This window comes from Myotis nattereri (assembly GCF_964212035.1).
Source record: "Myotis nattereri genome assembly, chromosome: 14".
NCBI lineage: Eukaryota > Metazoa > Chordata > Mammalia > Chiroptera > Vespertilionidae > Myotis > Myotis nattereri.
The window spans coordinates 49,610,098-49,632,804 of record NC_138089.1 but is presented as its reverse complement, the minus strand read 5'-3'; the positions used below and the strand labels follow the sequence as shown (position 1 = coordinate 49,632,804).

The 22,707-nt window shown below is 45.1% G+C and overlaps 1 protein-coding gene across 1 annotated transcript in view; it reads left to right on the top strand.

Moving 5' to 3' along the window:
* Window positions 1-400: 400 nt before the first annotated feature.
* SUSD5 (sushi domain containing 5) overlaps window positions 401-22,707 on the top strand; it is a gene marked incomplete at both ends in the record, with an annotated part of 34,590 nt that continues 12,283 nt past the window's right edge. Inside the window, 3 exons of the mRNA XM_081105549.1 lie at window positions 401-491; window positions 6,858-7,035; window positions 11,100-11,218. Coding sequence (XP_080961675.1) covers window positions 401-491; window positions 6,858-7,035; window positions 11,100-11,218 — 388 coding nt within the window. The remainder of the gene's footprint in view (window positions 492-6,857; window positions 7,036-11,099; window positions 11,219-22,707) is intronic.

Genomic DNA, 22,707 nt, shown 5'->3' with positions numbered 1-22,707 from the left:
AGCCGCCTCCCCGGCGCCGCGGACAGGACCCCCGGGAGCTTGTGGCCCCAACCCTGAGGCTCCGGCGGCGTCCCCAGCCTCCTGGGCTGTCCGCGCTCCTCCCTCTCCGCGCGCCGGGCGCGAAGCCTGAGACGCGAGCAGAGCGCAGCGCGCGGAGCCGAGTGGCGCTCGCCGGGCGGTGGCCCAGGCAGCCCCGAGCGCAGGCGGCCCCGATCCCAGACACCCCCGAGTGCAGGCAGCCCCGATCCCAGACACCCCCGAGTGCAGGCAGCCCCGAGCACAGGCAGCCCCGATCCCAGGCACCCCCTAGTGCAGGCAGCCCCGAGCACAGGCAGCCCCGATCCCAGGCACCCCCGATCGCAGGCAGCCCGGATCCCGCCCGCCCATGGACGCCCAGACCATGGCCGCCCAGGGACCCGGCCCCCGCGCCCGGCTCTGGACGGCGGCGCTGCTCCTGCTCGGTCTGCCGTGCCTCTCCGTGAGGGCGGATGGTGAGTGTCCGCGAGGCGGCGGGGTCCGGGGTGGCGCGTGGGGTTTGGGAAAGCGAAGCTCGCTGGGGTGCCCATCCGGAGGAGCCCCGGAAAACCTTAAGCCTGGGAGAGAGCGAGGTGAGCGGCGTCCCGCGACCCTGCATCCTCTCCCGGGCCACGGAGTCTCAGCTCGCCCAGACGCCTCCCTTGAGCCCCCCCCGAATCCTTCCATCGCACACGGGAGAAAGTCAGGGCATTGGTCCTGCAGTCCCGCCACGAGCTTTCCCACGACCTGCATGAAAGGTCTTTAACATGAAATCAAGTCTGGAGTGCCCTCGACCCCTCCTCTGCAGAGAGGTAATTTTCCACGGGGATTAAATGTGCTCCTGAGGGAAGGCCAGTGATTTTAGCTTGGTCCAGGAAGACCCGAAAGATGAGCGGGAATCAACGAGGCAAAGGGGAGAGAAGAGTGGCCTGGGGTAGAGGGCACAGCTCGTGCAAAGGCCCTGTGCTGCGAGTGGCAGGGAAAATGGGATAAAGGATGGAGTGGCTAGACCCAGACTGCCAGGTGAGGATGTCATTGGACCCGAGGCTCCATATAAGTAAGGACCAGATTACTGCAGGTCCTGAAAACTGGCCCACCTTTTCTTGTTTTTGTTTGTTTGTTTTCAGAACTGAATTGAGCTTTCAGTAGTTCCCTTAAATCAGCAGGATCACAGTCTTATTATCACTTCAGTTTCAAAAGCTAATTCAACCGTATTTTAATTTTGGAACAAAACCCCGTTGATTTGGGGCAGGAAGATCCGAAAGAAAAGAAGCCCCAAAGGGTTTCTAGTAAGCCCAAGCTTGCGACAAATTAGACTGATGCAGGAGAAAAATCCGTGGCTTCTTCAGGATGCCGTTGTATATGTTTCAGTGTCATTGCTGTTTAGCAAACAGTGTTGGATGAAACTAGATGACAAAAAGAAGCATGGTGTTTAGGGAAGAGGAAAGCAAGAAAAACCTCCCGGCATTTTCATAGAGTTTTTGGTGCTCTTGGTCCCAAGTGCGAACTTGAAGAACTCTTTGCTCATAATTGAGAATTGAATGTCTTTTTTCTCCATGTCCTCAGAGAAAGGGTTAGGAAACATTTTTAACTTCAAAGGCTCCTGGTGATCACTGTCAATTTTTAATTGAGATATAATTTGTGTAAAACTTATCATTTTAAAAGGTACACTTCAGTGGTTTTTAGAATATTCATTATGTTGTGCAGCCATCACCACTATCTAATTCCTAAAAATTAATTTCATTTAAAAAAATCCCATATCTATTAGCAGTCAATCCACTGTTAATTCTTGTATTTTTTCCTTTTGCCTGACATTGAGTCATGAAACTTAAGCTGATTTTAAAGAATCCAAGTGGAATAAATTGGAGGTAGTGTTAACTTTTGAACAATGTATACTATTGTACCCATTTTAATTCCTTTTAAAGAAATATTTCTGCAATCTACAAGGCTTTAGAGTTTCACCCCATTATAACTGCTTAAGTTATAATGCCATGCTAGATGGATATGGATCAATATTTTGTGTCTATCTGGCTGGAAGTGGGTCACAGAAAATGGGAGGCAGAAATATCATTGGACTAGGACAGTGGTCGGCAAACTCGTTAGTCAACAGAGCCAAATATCAACAGTACAATGATTGAAATTTCTTTTGAGAGCCAAAGTTTTTAAACTTAAACTATATAGGTAGGTACATTGTTATTAACTTAATTAGGGCACTCCAAAGGCTTAGGAAGAGACACACTCAAGGGGCCAAAGAGCCGCATGTGGCTCGCGAGCCGCAGTTTGCCGACCACGGGACTAGGAGACAGTAAGAACAGCATCCAAGCATGCTTCCGTATTACCATTTGCCAGAAATGCCTGTTTCTCTCTCATTCTATCTTTCCTTCTCCCCTCTTCCCTAGTGGAAGGTTATAGGCACGCTTCCTTTCAAGAAACTCCATTTGCTGAGCTCCAACTTTTATAGTAGAGCCATTGAAGAATTATAACCTATATTATGAAAGGATTCTTTTCTTTACTAAATATACGCTTAACTACCACCACTTTCCACATTTAATTTGTGTTCAACAGTAATGAAAGGAGGGCGAAGAAATGTTCTTCTAAACTGTGATGCATTACAGACATTCGAAGAGAGAGCATTGGACTTATCAAAAACTCTATGGACTATTAAAACATGGACTTATTAAAAAATAAGTCAATGAGGTAAATTCAAATGAAAAACATTTAAGGTATATATGCATCTCATACATAAAAGAGACCTGCCACTGTGCTTTTAAAGTACTTTTGAAACTGAAAAATCTTCATATGAACTGAATGCAAATGACTGTATTTGTGTAATGATTACAGGAAAAAAATTCATAATTCAACAGGTAATTTATTGAGTATCTACTATATGCTAAGTATTGTCCTTTCTGTTGAGGATAGAATGGTGAGGAGAAACAGGTTCTTGCTATCAGGGAACATCAAATCCAATGGAAGAGAGAGGCATTAAGCAAATAATTATATGGATGAAATGTGACATTGCGACTTTTTAAAGGTTTTTAAGTATAATAATATTACCAAAACTGTACTAACATAATAGATCACAAAAGTTGTAGGGAATATTAAAAACCTGCAAATAACAGGATGACTTTTATTACATTCTAGAATATTTCCCCCCCTCTTGCTCTATTTTTGTTCATCAGTTTATGTTGTTCAATATAGTCTACAAATGAGTGAGATCAAATGATATTTATCTTTCTCCAACTTATTTCGCTTAGCATGATGCTTTTAAAGTCTAGTTTGTTGGATATGAGTATTGCTACTCCAGCTTTTTTTTTTTTCTTTTCCATTTGCATGGAAAATTTTTTTCCCATTCCTTCACTTTCATCCTGGTTGTGTCTTTTGTTTTGAGGTGGGTCTCTTGTAGACAGCATATAGTTGGGTCCTGTTTTTGTATCCATTCTGCTACCCTACACCTTTTGATTGGAGCATTTAATCCATTTACGTTTAGGGTTATTATTGAGAAGTACTTATTTATAGCCATTTTAATTCTGTATGGCTAGATTTCTCTCTGTTTCTTCTTCTCAGCAATCCCTGACAGCAATCCCTTTAGCATTTCTTGTAATGCTGGCTTGGTGGTGGTGAACTCCTTTAGCCTTTTTTTTTTTTGTCTGGGAAGCTCTTTATTTGACTGTCTATTTTGAATGATAGCTGTGCTGGATATAGTAATCTTGGTCTCAGATCCTTGCTTTCCATTACCTTGAGTACTTCATGCCATTCCCTTCTGGCCTGTAAAGTTTCTGATGAGAAATCAGGTGTGAGCCTTATGAGAGCTCCTTTGTAGGTAAGTTTTCCTTTCTCTTGCTGCCTTTAAAATTCTATCTTTAATTTTTGGCATTTTAATTATGATGTGTCTGGGTGTGGGTCTGTTTGGGTTCCTCTTGTTTGGGGTTCTCTGTGCCTCCTGAACTTGTGTGACTTGTTCCTTTACCAGGTTAGGGAAGTTTTCTACCATTATTTCTTCAAACATCTTCTCTATTCCTTTCTCCCTTTCTGCCTCTTCTGGCACACTTACCATTCTAATATTGTTACGTTTCACATTGTCCCACAGTTCCCTTAAGCTGTCCTCCTGTTTTTTAATTGTTCTTTCTTTTTTGGTTCTGTAATTGAGTGATATTTTCAACCCTGTCTTCTAATTCACTGATCCGATTCTCAGCTTCCCCTAATCTGCTGTGTATTCCTTCCAATGTGTTATGTTATTCTTTATCTCAGACTGTTCTTTTTTCATAGTTACTATATTTTTTTTCATACTGTTAAGCATTTTTAACATCATTACTCTGAACTCTGTTTCAGATAAATTTCTTTTTTTTTTAAATATATTTTATTGATTTTTTTACAGAGAGGAAGGGAGAGAGATAGAGAGTTAGAAACATCGATGAGAGGGAAACATCGATCAGCCGCCTCCTGCACATCTCCTACTGGGGATGTGCCCGCAACCCAGGTACATGCCCTTGACCGGAATCGAACCTGGGACCTTTCAGTCCGCAGGCCGATGCTCTATCCACTGAGCCAAACCGGTTTCAGCTCAGATAAATTTCTTATCTCTGCTTCATTTATCTCTTCTTCTGGAGAATTCACTAGTTCTTTCATTTGGGAGTCATTTCTTTGTTTCCTCATTTTGGTTGTCTGTTTGGGTTTGTGACTATGTTTTAGGTAGATCCTAAAATCTCTAGTGTACCTCTCAATCTCTAGTGCAGAACAGTGTTAAATGCTGTTTCTGACTAATTGGATCAGGCAAAGACTCAAAGCCTTCAGAGCCACCTCTGTCTACAGACTGATAGGATTCCGACTTGAATTGCCCTCAGGCAATCATCCTCAATTGTGGTGAGAATTTTTTCAAAAGGGTGGGGCAGTTGCTTCTGCCTGGAGGCTGTTTCTTTTAATCTCTTAAGTGGCCTCAGGGCAAGGTATTTTCCAATAAGGTGCTGTAGACTGTCTTCCCCCCAGGCAAGGCAGATGTGTATATGGGAAAGATGTCCTCTGCTGTGTGAGGGAATGACTCAGTCCAGGAAACCTGGGGTGTCTGCCTTCTGAGCTCTACCCCCTGAGTCCCCAGTCCTGGGTTCTGCTCTCACAGCTCTAGTCCACTTCACCCTCCCTCTGACAGAGCACAAGGAGGGTGGCTCCACAGGGCATTTATGTGCATTGGCCCTTTAAGAGTGTGCCCAAACTTTCAGCTGCCACTCCCTGGCAGACAGCACCCCACTGCTTTTCACAGCTAGATGTTATGTAGGTACCCTCCTCAGTTTGGTGCTCTCTGCTGGAGAGCCCAGCTTCGGGATTAGATCCCAGAGTTCTCAGTGGCACACCCCCCTCCCACACAGCTGAGATATCTCTCCAGACTTCAGTTGCCACCTGTGGGTGCTCAGCCAGCCTTTTCGCGCCTCCGCCCCTCCTACCAGTCTCAATGCGTTCTCCACCTTTGGTCCTTGGGTATCAGGGTTCTCTCCTGAGAGTTTTCCATTGATTATTCAGGAAGCCTTTCCTTATTTCAGTGGTAATTCCAGCTTGTTCCTGGGAGCATGTTCGTGCAGCCTCCTCCTACTCTCACATTGTGATTTTGATACATAAGATTAAAGGACAGAGGTACTGTGAGAGCATATACTAGGAGATTTTGACTTGGTGTAAGAGAATCTGAAAGATGAGTATGTATAACTAGTCAAGGAGAGGGAAGAAAGAGTGTCTGAGTAGGGAACAGCAAAGAAACCGAGTGGCAGAGAAAATGGGACATGTGATAGAGACAGGGTCAGACAGAAAGGGAGCAACCTGTTATGTATGCGGTCACCCCAGGGCTGGGGTGGGCAAAAGAAGGCAAAGCTGAAGCCTGAATCAGTGCCTTAGACACCAAGTAACCCAACTCAGGGAAACGGGGCACTGAGCTTTGCCACGTGGTTTTTTAAAAACAACCTTTTTAAAAAGAATATTCAGCCCTAACCCAGTGATGGCGAACCTTTTGAGCTCGGTGTGTCAGCATTTTGAAAAACCCTAACTTAACTCTGGTGCCGTGTCACATATAGAAATTTTTTTATATTTGTTAACTCTGGTGCCGTGTCACATATAGAAATTTTTTTATATTTGCAACCATAGTAAAACAACGACTTATATTTTTGATATTTATTTTATATATTTAAACGCCATTTAACAAAGAAAAATCAACCAAAAAAATGAGTTTGCGTGTCACCTCTGATACGCGTGTCATAGGTTCGCCCTCACTGCCCTAACTGGTTTGGCTCAGTGGATAGAGCATCGGCCTACGGACTCAAAGGTTCCAGTTTCGATTCTGGTCAAGGGCATGTACCTTGGTTGCGGGCACATCCCCAGTGGGGGGGTGTGCAGGAGGCAGCTGATCGATGTTTCTCTCTCATCGATGTTTCTAACTCTCTGCCCCTCTCCCTTCTTCTCTGTAAGGAATCAATAAAATATATTAAAAAATAATAATAAAAAAATAAAAAGAATATTTGAAGGGCTTATCCAGAAAAACATGCCAGAGCAGATGGTTCTATTATTATTATTATTATTATTATTATTATTATTATTATTGGCAGTATTACAAATGTCCCCCATTTCCACCCCCTTGGGCCTCCTCCACCCTTTTTAAAAAAGAAGAGGGAAAAATGGGTTAAAACACCAGTGTGATTGTCAACACCTAGTCCCAGGGATGCGTGCCACGGGGTAGTTGCTGCAGTTGGGTCTTGGGACAAGTAGAAAACTACAGTTGTAGCAGGTGTCTGCTAGAGAGTGAGTGTGCGGAGCTTACATTCCATGGATCCCCAAGTCAGCCTGTGTTTGTGCTTGTCCCCACACAGGGAAGCTCTTTGTGCTGGAGTCTCAGAACGGCTCTCTGGGGCTGGACCTGGAGGCGGCTCGGCTTTCCTGCAAGAGCAGGGGTGCTCACCTGGTGTCTGCGGAGGAGCTGCGGAGGGTGGTGCAGGACTGCACCTCCGCGGTGTGCGCCACGGGCTGGCTGGCGGACGGCACCCTGGGGTAAGTCAGATGAGCCAGGCTAGCTGTCCATCCAACTGTCCATCCAACTCATCTGGCTGCCCCACCAGGGCCCCTTTGGGGTCTAAATAATTGTTTTAATGAGGTGTCAGGATAGGCAAAATGCAGTGGGCAGTGGCTTCCAGGGCATTCTTGTTTTGAATTCTCACATAAAAAAAAAATTTTTTTCCCCTGCAGTTCTGTCAGTTTATTCCCCCTGACTTGGTTATTTTGAATTTCTTTATTAAATTACAAAAACAATACATGCTTGTAAAATATTTTCAAATAATACAGGTATGTATAAAGTACAAAGTGAGTCTGTCTCTTCTTCCCCACCTCGGAGGTAACGGTCTGGTATATATTCTTTATCTGTTCTTCTCTGTGGATATGCATCTGCACACATAGGGAGAGGAAGATGGTCTGGACTGTGAAAATATGGCCACAGATTCGTTCACGTTGCTTCCATTGAGAAGCGGGGTCTGTGTCTTCTCCCTGTGAGTCAGGCCCAGCAGAGTATTGCCAGGAGCAATGGAATACAGCGGGCGTGATCCTATGTGACGTCTGAGATCAAGTCCGGGTTTCTGAGGGCTCTCACTTTTGAGACGCCATGTAAGAAGTCTGACTGTCCTGAGATGCTGCGAGGAAGCCCAGCCCAGATGCCCCAAAGCGGTTCTTTCACCAATAACCCCAACCAATGTCCTGGCCAGTAGCCACCACTAACTGCCGGAAATGTGAGGGAAGGTGCCAGGTGATTCCAGCCCTCCACTGCGGAGTTGTCACCAGCCTATGAGTCTCCCCAGCTCAGGTTCTTAGACATTATGGAGCGGAGACAAGCCATCTCATTGTGCCCTGTCTGAGTTCCTGACCTGTGGAGTCCTGTGGAGAAGTAATTCCTGTGGTCAGCTAGGAGAAAACGTCCTGTTAATGCTGCTAACTGCTTCTTTAGACTGAGAGAAGGCAGGAGCCGTTCCACTGAGAAAGGAATGGGCTCCAAGAGCAAGACAATGACCCCGAAGATGTCTGGCTGGCAGATGGCCATAGAAAACACACACAGCCGTGCTGACTCACGTCTCCATGTGCTACGTGTGAAGCAGCAATTGAGCAGAGAGGACACGTGAGGTTTCATCCAAAACTTGTCCGTGGATCTGAAACTGTGACCCTCTCTGCCTTAGATGTTTACATCCAGATTCCTAAATACACAAAATATGTCCTGTGCATGCATTTTTCCATTATGTCGTCAAGTGTGGTATTTTTCATAATTCTGTCACCATCATGGCATCAGATAACCAGGGTATTCAGCGATTCTGAAGAGCCCGCTCAGAGCCAGGCTTAGGCCTCCCAGGCATTACGGGTCGGCACTGAGTCACTGGAAGGTCCATTCTCCCTGGGTTTGCTGTAGTGTTAAGACATCTTGGTGGATCTCTACATTGCTACGATGATAATTCTTTATAAAGCACGCATACTTAACTTGATATATTTACTTCATAACATATTAAAAATAGGTTTTCCATTTTAATGTTACTGGAACCAAGAAGTATCTAACCATTAGTATGTACATTTCACTGTGGGTTTTTCAGTCACAGCCTTCCCCCTTCCCTACCAAAAACCAATTGTTCAATGCACAGTGCATCCTGCAACTGGTGGCGTAGTAGACAGATAGTAGATAGGATCTGTGTCTCCATGAATTTATTTTGAGTATATACATAAATCCAGAGAAAGACAGAGGTCTAAAGAATACAAAATTTGGGACCACTTGTCTCCTAGGAGATGTTGCAGATTCTAATAAAGGGTGGCTGAAAAGCTGGTTAGCAATTTCAATAGCCTTGTTGGACGAGGAGGACAGAGATTTGAATTCAGGTTTTGTGCAGGTGGGGGCCTAGGGAGTCCTTTGCTTTGGGTTGGAACATTGCAAAGGCTGTAGGAGTAAACTGCAAGAAGCACACACAAGTCCTCAGAGGAGCTGCAGCATAGCTTTAAATCCTCGTAACTTAATCCATGAATTTGGGTTAAGATGATACTGGAGTCCCAGTGCCCCAGGTAGCTAGCAGAACTGATTTTAAAAATCATTTCTAGAGGGAGAAAACATTATCCTAGGCAGTTGATTTCCACAAATAATTTTAGCAAGCATAAGGTTTGTCACACAATATAAAATAACCAGTCTCATGAGAAGCTAAGCCAACAAGAACAAAAATAGCCAGTAGAAAATCTAGGTATTAGCAGTGGTAGAAGCACTCTTTAAAATAACTCTTTAGAGTGTTCAGAGATACAGAGCCAAGAAAGGTAATTTTGGCAGAAGACTGAAAACTATGAAAATAACCAAATGGAAACCCTAGAAATGAAAAATATAATCATTGAAATTTAGAATGTAATAGATGGTTCTAACAACTGATTAAAAAGAGCCAAAGAAAAAATTAGTGAACTGGAAGATATTTTAGAGGAAGATGTTCAGAATTTAAAAAAAAAAAAAAAGGATGAAATTTTTAGAAGAAAGGATAAAAGGCAAAGAAGATGTATGTGATTTGAATTCCAAAGGAAAAGAGAAGGAAAAGTAATATGAGACTTATCCACAGTTGAAGAAAAACATCCAGGCACAGATTCAAAAAGCCCTACAAAGCCCAAGTAGGACAAACAAAAAGAAATTCACAACTTGGCACATCTGATTAGAGTCAAATACGAAGAAAAAAAATATTAAAAGTAATAATAAGAAAAAGTACTTCAAAGGAGCAACAATAAAAGCCCAAAGATAATTGAATGATACCTTCAAAGTGTTAAAAGAAAATTACTGCCAGCCTAGAATTCTATACCCAGGGAGGATATTTTCTAAGAACAAAGAAAAAATAGACATTTTCATACAAAAGGTAAGAAAATTCATCAAATTGGACCTCCACTAAAAGAAACAGTAAAGGCAGGAGGAAAATAATTGCAGGTGGAAGGTTGCAGATGCAAAAGAATGAATGGAAAGAGTAAATGGAGGTGGGAATAAACTGAAATTCCATAATTCCATAAAGCAGTAATAATAATACTAAATACTAAAAAATGGTATTATCAACCAATAAGTATTTTAAAAATGTTAGTACATAGTATTTTAAGTATTTTAAGTTGTGTCATTGGGGAAGAAAGTAAAAGTAATATTAAATTTTAGTAAGTAGAGGAAACATGTTATAACTTCTGGGGTAGCCACTAAAAGAATAGTAAAAGGATATGTAACTTCCAAACCAAAACAGAGGAAAGAGAATGCCAAGAACATAATTAAAGCAATCAAAATAGGGAAAAGAAAAGAGGGAGAAAGGAAGAAAGAATGGGAAGAACCAGTAGAAAGATGGCAGACTTAAATTCAAAGAGATCTGTGATTAAATTAAGTAGATGAGATACTCCAATTAGAAAACAAAGATTAAATATGAATTTTTAAAAATTCTACTATTTGCTGTTTAAAAAAGATACAGTATTCCTAAATAAACCATGGGACAAAAATAAATTATAATGGAAATTCGCATATAAGTAGAGGGTTCCCAGGGGCAGCATTGCCATCTCTGCCCACAGCCTGGCTTCGGAAACAGCACCGCCCAACAGCACAACCTGGGGACTTCCTGAAGGCGGTCAGGCAGTAGAGGTGTATGATATTAAAAATATAACATACCCCATGGGATGCTACTAAAGCTATACCTAGAGGGAAATGTAAAGCATTTAAATGCTCCTGTTAGAAGAGGGGAAAGGCTTAGGGTTCATGACTAATGATTCATCTAAAGAAATATGAACATGAAGAGCAAAACAAACCCCCTCAAAAAGAGAAGAGCAGAATTTTATGAAATTAAAAAAAAAAACATATACTAGAAGAGATACACAATGTATGTATGGCCTCTGAAACTTGAATTCATACATACGACCTCACCTTAAGCATCACCTATGTCTTCCTGACTTTAGACCTTTGTTTGGGGAGAATGTTTCTGATGCTTTCAGCCAAAGCTCCTGAATCAGAGAAATATCTGCTGCTTCCAAGCTGTCAGTTCTCCTACCCTTTCTTCTAAAATTGTCATCTTTCTTTTTTCTGTCTTCTTTGTCTCTTTCAGGACAACCGTGTGCAGCAAGGGGAGTGGTGAACAGCACATCATGAAAGCTGTGGACGTGAGAATTGAGAGCAACCCGGCTCCTGGCGGCACATACAATGCCCTTTGTATTAAGGATGAAGGTCAGTGCCAGAGCCTTTGTCAAGGTTCTGGAGGGTGTGGCCGTGGGGTTTGCCACCGTAGGTTGTGTTCTCTAGAAGCCGACCTTGAGGTGAGGATTCACTCAACACGGTGTATCGGGGAGACTTCCAAAGAAAAGCCAATAATACAGGGGAGAAGGGAACAGGAAAAGGAAGCAGACCAAGCAATAGTGAAATGCTAAGCAGAGTCCACAGTGGCGTTGAGGTGGGGGTGGGGGGTAACTTTGGCTCATGTATGAGAGCAGGGGTATTTACATCAATGCACCTGTCAGTCATTGGCTAAGGGCTGCTTCAGGGAGATGTGAATTCCTGGGCTCCTCTGGTTTTTGATGTGCACAGGCAAAGGGTTCCAGTAGCCTGGGTGCCACACTCCAACCCAGGTGCACAGGTGCCCGCCAGGAGCCCCTGTGCATGGGCAGGGTAAAGGTATCTAGGGCAGTGATGGCGAACCTTTTGAGCTCGGCGTGTCAGCATTTTGAAAAACCCTAACTTAACTCTGGTGCCGTGTCACATATAGAAATTTTTGATATTTGCAACCATAGTAAAACAAAGATTTATATTTTTGATATTTATTTTATATATTTAAATGTCATTTAACAAATCAACAAAAAAAAAATGAGTTTGCGTGTGACCTCTGACACGCATGTCATAGGTTCGCCATCACTGATCTAGGGAATGTGAGCCACCCCTAAATGTGTCTGTTACAGTCACTGATACAGCCTACCCTTCTGTCTCTCTTCATGGTAGTCAGCACACTGAAAAGGAAAAAAATCACATTCCTTTTCCCCCAAATGGAATGTATAGGATTTAGGAAACTGATCGTAGGAAGGAAAACTCAACTTCCTCCTGGGAAATCAGCTGAGTGATGAGGAGAAAAACCATAAAGGAGTCTGCAGGGCAGCATTTCGTGTGCACTGAAATAAGTCCACGGTCATTACCAGAAACACAAGCTGTTTGAAGGGAATGTTCATGCAAATGGAGAGGAAGCCAGCTGCGTACCCATCAGTCACAGGCCTCCGCACAGGGGCCCCTTCGCTGCACACTGGTCTCACCTGGGAAGTTTTAAGAAACACTGATGCCCGGATGTCAGCCCTGGATAATCTGATATAAATGTTCTGCATATTGGGGTGTTTTTTTTAAGCTCCCTGGTGACTTTAACATGTCGAGCAGTTTGAGAGCTGCTTCTCTAATGCAGAGTTTCCCAAATCTCTGAAGATGGGAAATACCAGGTGAACTTCTTAGAGATACAAACCCTCACGCTGCACTCTAGAGGCACCAAATTCTAACCTTTAAAAAGTCCAGGAGCCACAGTAGGGCTGCAGGCCCTGGCTGGTGCTTATTAGATGCTTGTGAGTGACAGGATTCTCTGCCGCTATGGGGTTTTCCTCCAGGAAGGTCTGTATTCGCAGATTGCTGTTTTTCTAAAATCACATTAAGTAAGTTAAATGAATCCCAAACAGGCAAAGGTTCAGATCCCTGAGGGAGACAAGACAGGGCGAGAAGAAAAGCAGCATGGCCTTCATTCTTTAGGGCTTTTAAGTGAATATGCAGGGCGTCTGAGTCTTCTCTCCTTCCTCTGATAAACAAGAGGTATCAGTTAGCTTTTGCTGTGTAACGTAGCATCCCAAAGGTAGTGGCTTACAACAATAACTGTTTATTTAGATCTTTTTTTTTTTTTTTTTGCCAACAAGTTGTATTTGTCTGCTGGGCTCAGCTGGGCTCATTCATGAGTTGATAGTTAGGTGGCCTTGCTTCTGGGAGAGGGCTGGCTGTTGGCTGGGGTGTTGGGGGTGACTGAGCCATGCATTTTTCATCGTCCATAGGATAGCCTGGGCTTTCCACTTCATAGGTTGTGTGTATGCAAGTGTGTGCCCCTTTTACCTAGAATGGTAGTGTATGAAGCCAGAGGTAGAAAACATCCATTCACATCCTATAGGGCACCAAGGTCAAAGCCGTGATGGTGACTCCAAATTTGAGTAATCGCCAAGCCAATATAATGTGCCCCCTGATATATTGCACTCAGAGGAACACAACTTCAACTCAGTAGTATTCCTGCCCCAAATGCATGATTGTGAGGAAATATTAGCCAAACTCAGATTAAGAAACGTTCTATAAAATGACTGGCCTATACTCTTTAAAAACGTGTATAAGGATAAGGAAGACAAAGACAGACTAAGCAACTCTTCTAGATTAAAATAGACTAAAAAAGACTTGACAATGAAATGAAATTTGCGATCCTAGATTGTATCCTGGACCATGAGAAAATAGCTATGATTGATGAAGTCTGAATATGGATTATGAATTAGATAATAGTATTGTATCAATGTTTAAATTTTCCTGATTTTGGTAACTGCACAGCAGTTATGTAGGAGAATATCCTTGCTCTTGGAAACACATTCCAAGGTTTTTAGGGACAAAGGGACGGCATATCTACAACTTCCTCGCAAATGGTCCCGAAAAGAATTACAGGTACTGACACACATACATACATATTCCATATATTTGTCTCTCTATATAGATATCGATATATATCTATACATATCTATCTATCTATCTATCTAGAGAGAAGAATGATAAAGCAAATGGGGCCAAATAAAAACATGCTGGTCAATCTGGATGAAGGGTTTTATGGGAGTTCCTTACTTAGTCTTACACTTTTCCTGTAACTTTGAAATTATATAAAAATAAGAAACGTCAAAAAAATAAAATGATCTACATACTCCTAAAAACAACACAACTATAACAACGGCGGGTGTGTGTGTGTGTGGAATCCGAGTCATGAAGAGCCAGCCTGTGAAGGAAATTCATGATGCCGATCAATGTATGTGAAGATTGATGCCGTTTTAGTGAAACCTGCACGGAATGTGGATCACTCGAGTCAACGTGCTCAAGAGCCCTGCATCCCAGAGCAGTTGCCTGAGCCTCGCCTCCGGCCACCTCCCGGTCACCGGGAGAGGCTGTGTGGAGTGGACTGGAGTCTTAGTCCTAATGGCCTGATTGTGAGGAGGCTGCAGGTGGGCCGTTTAGGGGACCCAGGAATGCTGAGGTGGGACTGAGGTCAGAGGGCTGCTCTCTTGGGCACTCAGGGAGAGCTCCCGTTCCCCCGCCTTTCATCCTTTAGGAAGAGCATGTAAGCTGCGCCCACATGGTCCTCCGCCCTGCTTCGTGGAGCCTTTGTTGACAGCGCGGTCGATAGGGAAATCTGTGCTGAAGGAAGGCGTGGTGCCCGAGCAGAAGCTGAGACAGGTGGTTCCATGTGGTCCCTCAGGAGTGAGTGTCTGCGAGGTCTGGTCCAGCATACCACCCTGCACAGTATCGTCTCCAAAGGTTGCCTTTTCACCAATGCTGCTCCATGTGCTGGTTAGCTCTGTGCGTGCCAACTCCGAAAACGGCAGGCGGCTTCCTTATAAAGAGCCCAGAAGGAAAACAGAGCCCGTGGAACATTTAGACAGCTTCCTCCTCTGTTTCTTTTTTGAAATAAAGTCCTTCATGAATGTAGACTTTTCTCATTTTCCTTCCAGTACTTTGTCTCACCGAGAGTGAATTTCCAGTCCTGCGGTGATCTCACTTAAACTAATAAGTGAAGTTATTTTTAACCAACGGGATGTGGATGAAATAAGCTGCCTCCACTTGGGTTCTCTGGCTCTGCTTCTCTTGGCAGTTTGTCTGGGGTCGACGTGTGGGGTCTGGAGTGCACCCACAGGGTTCCACTCTGAGTGTGCTTCTGTCCGCCACCTCCCAAGCCAGGCTGGCTGGCTGCTCTTCCCTGCCAGCCCACCTCACCCACCCCACCTTCTGAGCACCGTGTTCTACCTCCCTTGCATATTTATCTATTGCCTATGCTTCCCTTAAAAACAGAAGTGGAATCATTCGCTTCTTTATGTCATCAAGAAGAGAACTGGATGCTCATCTTGAGAGCTATGAGGGACTTTTGAGAGTAACCAATTCTCAGGTCTCCCTGGAGGAGGCCCCAGGCCTCAGGATTGGCTTTGGGGAAAATTATTTGGCTGCAGTCAGGCGACGGAAATCAACTGTAGTGCTTTGAACACCTGATAGGACGTATTTAGTTCAGGGTCACCCAAGGGAGTGTGGAAGGTTCTGAGCTTATTACCATTGACCTGACCTTGGCCATTTGTTTATTTGTTGAGGGTAATGTAAAGTCCAGTGCTCAGACTTGTGGGTGATTCAGTGGAAGGATAGATGGATGGATGAATGGATGGATGGATGGATGGATGGATGGATGGATGGATGGATAGATGGATAGATAGATAGATAGATAGATAGATAGATAGATAGACAGACAGCTGGATATAGAGGTCTCATCCCCACCCTCAAGGAGTTGACAGTGTAAGTTAGAGTTGAATGTTTCCTGACACAAAGGAGGAGAATAATTAGGAGACTTCCTGAGTCTATGCCATTTGAGGTAAAATTTGAAGATTTTGTTTCTGGAAATAATTATTAGGGAAGGGAGGAGAGGACATGGCAGACAGGGAGAACAATGGTTTGGGAAGACTAGCTCTGGGACAGCCATAGTACTCATTCCAGGAGAGTGAGTTGGATTCAGAACATCCCCAGTGGCTTGAGTAGCTGCTGGGCATGTCTGAGGTAGATTCAGAGGTAGCCTAAATCAGTCGTCAGCAAACTGCGGCTCGTGAGCCACATGCGGCTCTTTGGCCCCTTGAGAGTGGCTCTTCCACAAAATATCACGTGCGGGCGACACATACAGTGCGATCGAAACTTTGTGGCCCATGAGCAGAAGTCGGTATTTTGTGGAAGAGCCACACTCAAGGGGCCAAAGAGCCGCGTGTGGCTCGCGAGCCGCAGTTTGCCGGCCACTGGCCTAAATCATCCCCATCTCAGTGAGCAGTGAGGCCCCCTCCTCTGCCACCTGTACCTCAGGCCCGGACAGTATCAGGTCTTCCTTTCCAAAAACCTAGGCTGGATCAGTCCTGACACTCAAACAGTCAATTCCCAGGAACACAGGGTTGCCGGGAGCTGGTCCATGCTTGCTGTTTCAAGGGACCTGGCATATATGGCATACTGTTCTTAATATGTTTGCTCACCTTCTAGGCACTATGTGTTTTAACCAAGGTCTCTGAGAAAGGTTGTTTCCCCAGGTAGGGATTTTCCCCTGAAGTTAGGGAGGGAATAAAACCTCTTAACTAAGTGCCAGGTGGGTAATTAATCACTTTAACTAGGAACAATCATGCTTAGCTACATAATCTTTACTCCCTGGAATGGAGATAAGAAACGCCCTAACCTTTGTAATAGAGATTGATAGGATTGGAATCAACTGGTATAAATACAGATGTAAGAAGACAGAACCAGGAGGCACAGAACCTACACAGAACATTCTCTAGAGACAGAAGAACTTCGCTGGAGAGAACATGGCAAAAGATCCTGGACAGAAACTGGCCTCAGAACCTAGAGACAGAACCTAGCGAGAGAACATGGCAAAAGATCCTGGACTGAACCTGACTATAGAACATGGCAAGAGAACCTGACTAGAACCTGGTGACTGAACCTGGCTGGAGAACCTAGCAAGAGAACATGGACACAGAACCTGGCTGGAGATCCTAACCAGAACTTCGCTGGAGATCCTAAGCAGAACCTCTCTGGAGATCCAGACCAGAACTTGGCTGGAGATCCTGGCTAGGCTGCTGATCAACTGAACGCTGTCTCCGTGCCATTCCTTCTTCGCCGACTCCGTCTATGCCTTTGGGAACCCCTGGACCTGCTGGGGTTGGACCCCGGCACAGGGTGTCTGAGCAGCCAGAGAAATTGTGCCAATGGGTCTGTGTTCTGATGGATCTTACGAACCATTTTGTTTTGCCCTTTCTCCCTCACTTCCTGTTCAGCCAACTTGTGCTTGGCTGCATTTGGCTTGAGGGAACTGGGCATTCAGTTATCGTCATTACTTGAAGAATGATTCAAAAGACTAGCAATCTTCAACTTACTTGGGAAATGGAACTCATATTTAGTTATGTCCCTGTTATGTTCCAGACATGTTATTGGGCACAGGGCAAGGCATAAGCTCATTGAATTCTGCTTACAACCTAATGAGATGGGTTTCATTAGCTCCATTTTATATTTTAATATATTTCCAAATTACAAACAGGAACATGCGGCCATTGTTATGGAAAGTATAAAGAAAGTGAAAATCACTCATAATCAGTCCAGATGTAGAACATTTCCTTCACCCCAGATAGTTCCCGGGAGCCCTTTTCCACAAGTGCTCTCCTCTCCCAGCAGAGCCAGAGGCCATTTCTTTCTTTTTTTTTTTTAATATATTTTATTGATTTTTTTTTTTTTACAGAGAGGAAGGGAGAGGGATAGAGAGTTAGAAACATCGATGAGAGAGAAGCATTGATCAGCTGCCTCCTGCACACTCCCTACTGGGGATGTGCCCGCAACCAAAGTACATGCCCTTGATCGGAATCGAACCCAGGACCCTTGAGTCCGCAGGCTGACGCTCTATCCACTGAGCCAAACCGGTTAGGGCCAGAGGCCATTTCTGTTCTGACTGCTGTCACCATATATTAACTTTGCCTGTTTTTTGAGGGTGTGATAGTTACCTAGAGCAGTAGTTCTCCAAGGGTAGTCTCTGGACCAATACTATTCACATCACCTGGGAGCTTATTATAAATGCAAATTCTTGGGCCCTAACCTTGACCTACTGACTGAGAAACTCAAAAACACAGCGGAATGCCCAGCCACGGTGGCTCAGTGGTTGAGCATAGACCTATGAACCACGAGGTCACGATTCAATTCCCAGTCAGGGCACATGCCCCAGTTGTGGGCTCAATCCCCAGTGGGGGGTGTGCAGGAGGCAGCCAATCAATGATTTTCTCTCATCATGGATGTTTCTATCTCTCTCTCCCTTCCTCTCTGAAATCAATAAAGAAATATATATATTTTTTACAATAATAATAAATGGAAAATGAGACAGTCTAGGAATTAAGGAAGGAACAAGGAGTCAAGGTCGTGCGATTTCAGATAACTCCTCACGCACACCCTGCCGACACCCCCTTCTGCAAGCAAACGTCAGGTCTCTCTCAAGGATGACTCAACTGGACAAGAACTGCACCTACCATGAGGAGGAGGCCGCCAGGCACAGCGGCCTCAGGTGGCGGGACGCACAGCACTGGATGAGCCGGATGCCCTGGAGGACGCGGACTGCTGCCGCCTCTCAGCAGCCGGGCCATGACCCCGCGTCACCACATGGCTGCCTGTATGCGCGAGGCAATCCCGGCGGACATTCTGCACCAGAAGAAGGAGATGCCGGCAGATGAAGGCCTTCAGAAGCAGCGGGTGTCCGGCGGGAGGAGCACAAAGAGCTGCAGCGCAGGACCAGGTGCGGGGCTTCCTGGAGAAGGAGGCGGCCATGGTGAGCCGGGCCCTCCAGCCCCTCACGCCCAAGACTTCCTGGGGGACCCGCCCAGATGCTGCCCAACCCGGACCCAGCGGGGCCCCGCAGGCACCCGCAAGGACAAGGACAAGGACAAGATGCTGCCCAGCTTCTGGGTCCCGTCGCTGACCCCCGAGGCGAAGCCACTGCGCGGGAGAAGCCGAGGCGCCCCGAGGGCAGCCTCTGCGCACGTCCAGGCTCCGTGGGCCACGGGAGCTCATCTCGCGCCGGGAGCGCCGCGTGGGCGCCTGACCCGCGGTCTGAGCAGCCACGCCCTGCGCCGCGCTCCGCCCTCGGGGGTGGGGTGGGGTGATCACCTGGAGGGCGCGGAGAGGTGGATTCGACCAGCTCAGAGACCAAGACATAATGAAGCTGCAGGCAGAGAAGGCACGGCCTATGCTGCAGGCCTGAGAGCGCGGCACACCCAATACAGGACTTGGAAGCACAAAAAAAGAAAAATGGAAAATCAGTCATTGTTCATTAATACTATTTGTTTGAAAGACAAGAGCTTTGCCCAGCTGGCGTGGTTCAGTGGTCAAGTGCTGACCTATAAAACAGGAGGTCAAGGTTCCATTCCGCATCAGGGCGCATGCCTGGGTTGTGGGCTCCATCCCCAGTAGGAGGCAGCCTACCAATGATTCTCTCTCATCATTGATGTTTCTATCTCTCCCTTTCCCTACCTCTCTGAAATCAATATATATATTTTAAACGAGAGATAAGATCTCTTATAAAATCTCATCCCTTGAAAGGGAAAATAATAGAGATTGCTCTTCCCATTGAAACCCAGCTCTTGAGACTCCCCAAACTCCAATCACTATCTGTGGAATAAACTGACTATAGCAGTGAAAACGGCCCAAATGCAAGTTTCCCTAAAGAGGAGAATAGGGCCCAGGTATATAGACAGCTGTTTTCCATCGCTCCCTCGTGAAGTTAAAGGTGGGAAGGTTCCTGAAAGGAACTAATTCAAGTTGCACCTGGCCTTGGGTGGTGGTTTTGGCACTCAGGTGGTTGTGCTAAGGCATGGGATTGGTATCTTGGAGCGTCCGAAGTCATACCACCTAAGAAGCGGAGTGTTTCCTGTCTCCAGCATTTGTGAGAAATCCAGAAACACAGGGTATGTGTGGCCAGCCTCAGGAGCATTGCTGTGGTTTTTTTGAGCCAGAATCTAGCCCATGCCATTCTGGAAATGACATCTGAGGGAGAAGGTCCCAGGAGTCTGCTAAGGTGTAGATTTGGCTAGAAGTTCCCCTTGACTCTGTTACCCTGCTCCTGGCTTTTCCTCCCGAAGAGTTGGTGTTGTGCCCCACAGATAGAGGATGGAAGTATTGACTAGTCCTTTGAGAGTGAGTGTTTGATGAAGAACCTACCGTTTCCTAAACCGGATCTGGTACGAGGAGAAAAGACTGGGACGTCCAGCATGAACTGTAGGTGGCCGAGGATGTTGGAGAGAGGGACAGAGCCTTTTGCCCCTGAGACACCAGCTGGCCTTTGGCGCAAACTTATTTGACTGAGGCTCATGAACTTGGTCCATTCTTCTCAGAATGCCCTGCTCGGACCAAGTGAACCCAAGGATGATGCCTCTCTGCTCAGTGGGGTGCCCCTGGCTTCGTGGCCACGTTCAAATGGCAGCCTGTTCCTCCTTGCCACATGGAGGGGATAAACAGCTGATCTCCTGGGCGACAGTCAAGGCAGTTTTGGTTAAAACACAACATTCTGTGCTGACTTCCTAAAGCACAACCACACCCTTCTTCATTCAAAACCCCTCCAGTTAAAGAACATGCAGAGCAATGGCTCTCTGAGAAAATGCCACCCAAACCACAAGCTGTGAGGCCAGTCAGGTGGCTTGCAGCACAAGTCATTTCCTATTTTCATCCTTTCTTAGCATGTCTTCCTTTGAGCAACATGCTGCTTAGGTAACTCGACTGCCTAAGGACTGAAGGCTTTCCTTTCCAACAGATAAAAGCCAGAAGAGGACATTTGAACTTAATATTATTTCCTTTTTTGAAAAAGGTCTCAGTGCATCACTTTGATGCAGCAATTCCACGCCTAGAAGTTTTTTCCTAATGAAATAAGATATGTACAAAAATGTCCATCTGAGCTGCCCATTGTAGCATTGCTTATAACAGTGAAAACTTGGAACCAACAGAAATGTCAGTGTAATGATTAAATAATGTGTGTGGTAATGTAGCCTTTCAAAAGACTGAGGTAGTTTGTAGTTCTCATGTGGAAAGGCCGCTAAAATATTAGAGGGAAAATGACTTTGAGTTTCTGGTTTAGCCTGTAAGGAAAGAAATGGAATCAATAATTAATAACCTTCTAAAACAGAGTGAGTTCACCGGTGAATTCTACCGAATATTGAAGGAAGAAATTACGCCATTTCTCTACAATCTCTTCCAGAAATTGGAAGCAGAGGGAACACTTCCTAACTCATTCTACGAGGCCAGCATAACCCTAAGCTCAAAGGGAGAGAAAGACATTATAAGAAAAGTGTAGACCAATACAAGTTAGCATAGATACAAAAGTCCTCCACAAAATATTAGCAATTTGAATCCAACAATATAAAAAAAGATGTATAGACCACAGCCGAGTGGGACTTATCCCAGGGGTGCAAGGCTGGTTCAACATTTAAAAAAATCAATTAATGTCATCCATCACATAAACGGGCCAAGGAAGAAGAGGAAGCACACGAGCAGATGGATAGATGCAGAAAAAGCATTTGACAAAATCCAACATCCGTTATAAAACTCAGCCAACTAGGAATAGAAGTTATCAACTTCTTCAACTTGATAAAGAATATTTACCAAACAAACAAACAAACAAACAAACAAGAACTACAGCTGGCATCATGCTTAATGGGGGGGGGGGGGGCGTTGAAGCTTACCCACTAAGATATTTTTTATATTTTAAATGGGATTGATTCTATCTGTAAGTACTAGAGAACACCCACTGGCCACTTTGGGGTTGGAAGTCTGACCTGGTTGGCTCAGGCCCCAACTCTGTAACCATTAACCTCTTCCCTCAATTAACATCAATGAACCTGTCATTTCCCATGATGGGGCTGTGTTTAGATCTGTCCTATGGATCTCTGAGCCCAGAGTCTCGCCTGAGCTGGGCGTGGCAGCTCCCGCTGATGTGGAAGGAGGAAGGCTTGGGCCTCCCCTCCTCACCTTCTGGATTCCCTCACTGGCTGAAGCCGAGGGTGAGTCCCTTAGTGGCTGCCTCCGACCAGCCACAGATTTTTCAAAAGCAATTCACAAGTTTTAATACAAAGCAGTCTACATTCATTTCTAAAAGGCTGGTTTCCATGGGGGAAAAATTTAAAAAAATATATACACTAGTGTCAATGAAAGAATATCCATCCTCTGGAAGCGTTTCTAAGAGTTTATTTGAGCCAAATTTTTGAGGATATGCCCCAAAACAAGATCTCAATGGATTGAGAAAATGCTCAGGAGAATAGCGGCTTATTTTACACATTAGAATCAAAGGAGGAGACATAAAGAGAGTCATGTGAAATTCAAGAGGGGTAGAGTAAGAGGGCAGGAGAAAGCCAACTGGGGAAATCTCTAGAATTGGGTAAAAAGCAGAATGGAGAAACACATACTTCTTTTACTTTGGAGGGTTCAGCGTAGTTAATAATTAACATTTACAGCCATAGCGATGGCATGCAGGGAACATGCTAACAGTGAGGGGTTCTCTGAGCTGGTGGCCTTGTGCTCTGATGCCTGTGGTTGTGCCTCAAAGGGGCCTAGAAGAGAAAGCTATCTGACATTTCAAAGGTACGTTATTCTCGATGCATAAGAACAATGGACAGGGCTCACTTCAGGTAAAGATGGACCTTTGCTAAGGAAGCTGTGGGCCTAGGACGTGCCTGCCCTCCACGGCCTGCCCCGTTAGGGATTTAGGATCAGAACATCCTGTGTGGGTACTTTTGGTCACGGAGTCTGTAAGGCCTGCCACCTGGGCTGCCCCTGAGCTTGCCAGGTTTATTGCATAGTCCCTTTTGCAATCACGCCAGTAAAAACCTCATGGGAGAACTAGGGCAGGGAGTTAAAAGGAGATATGG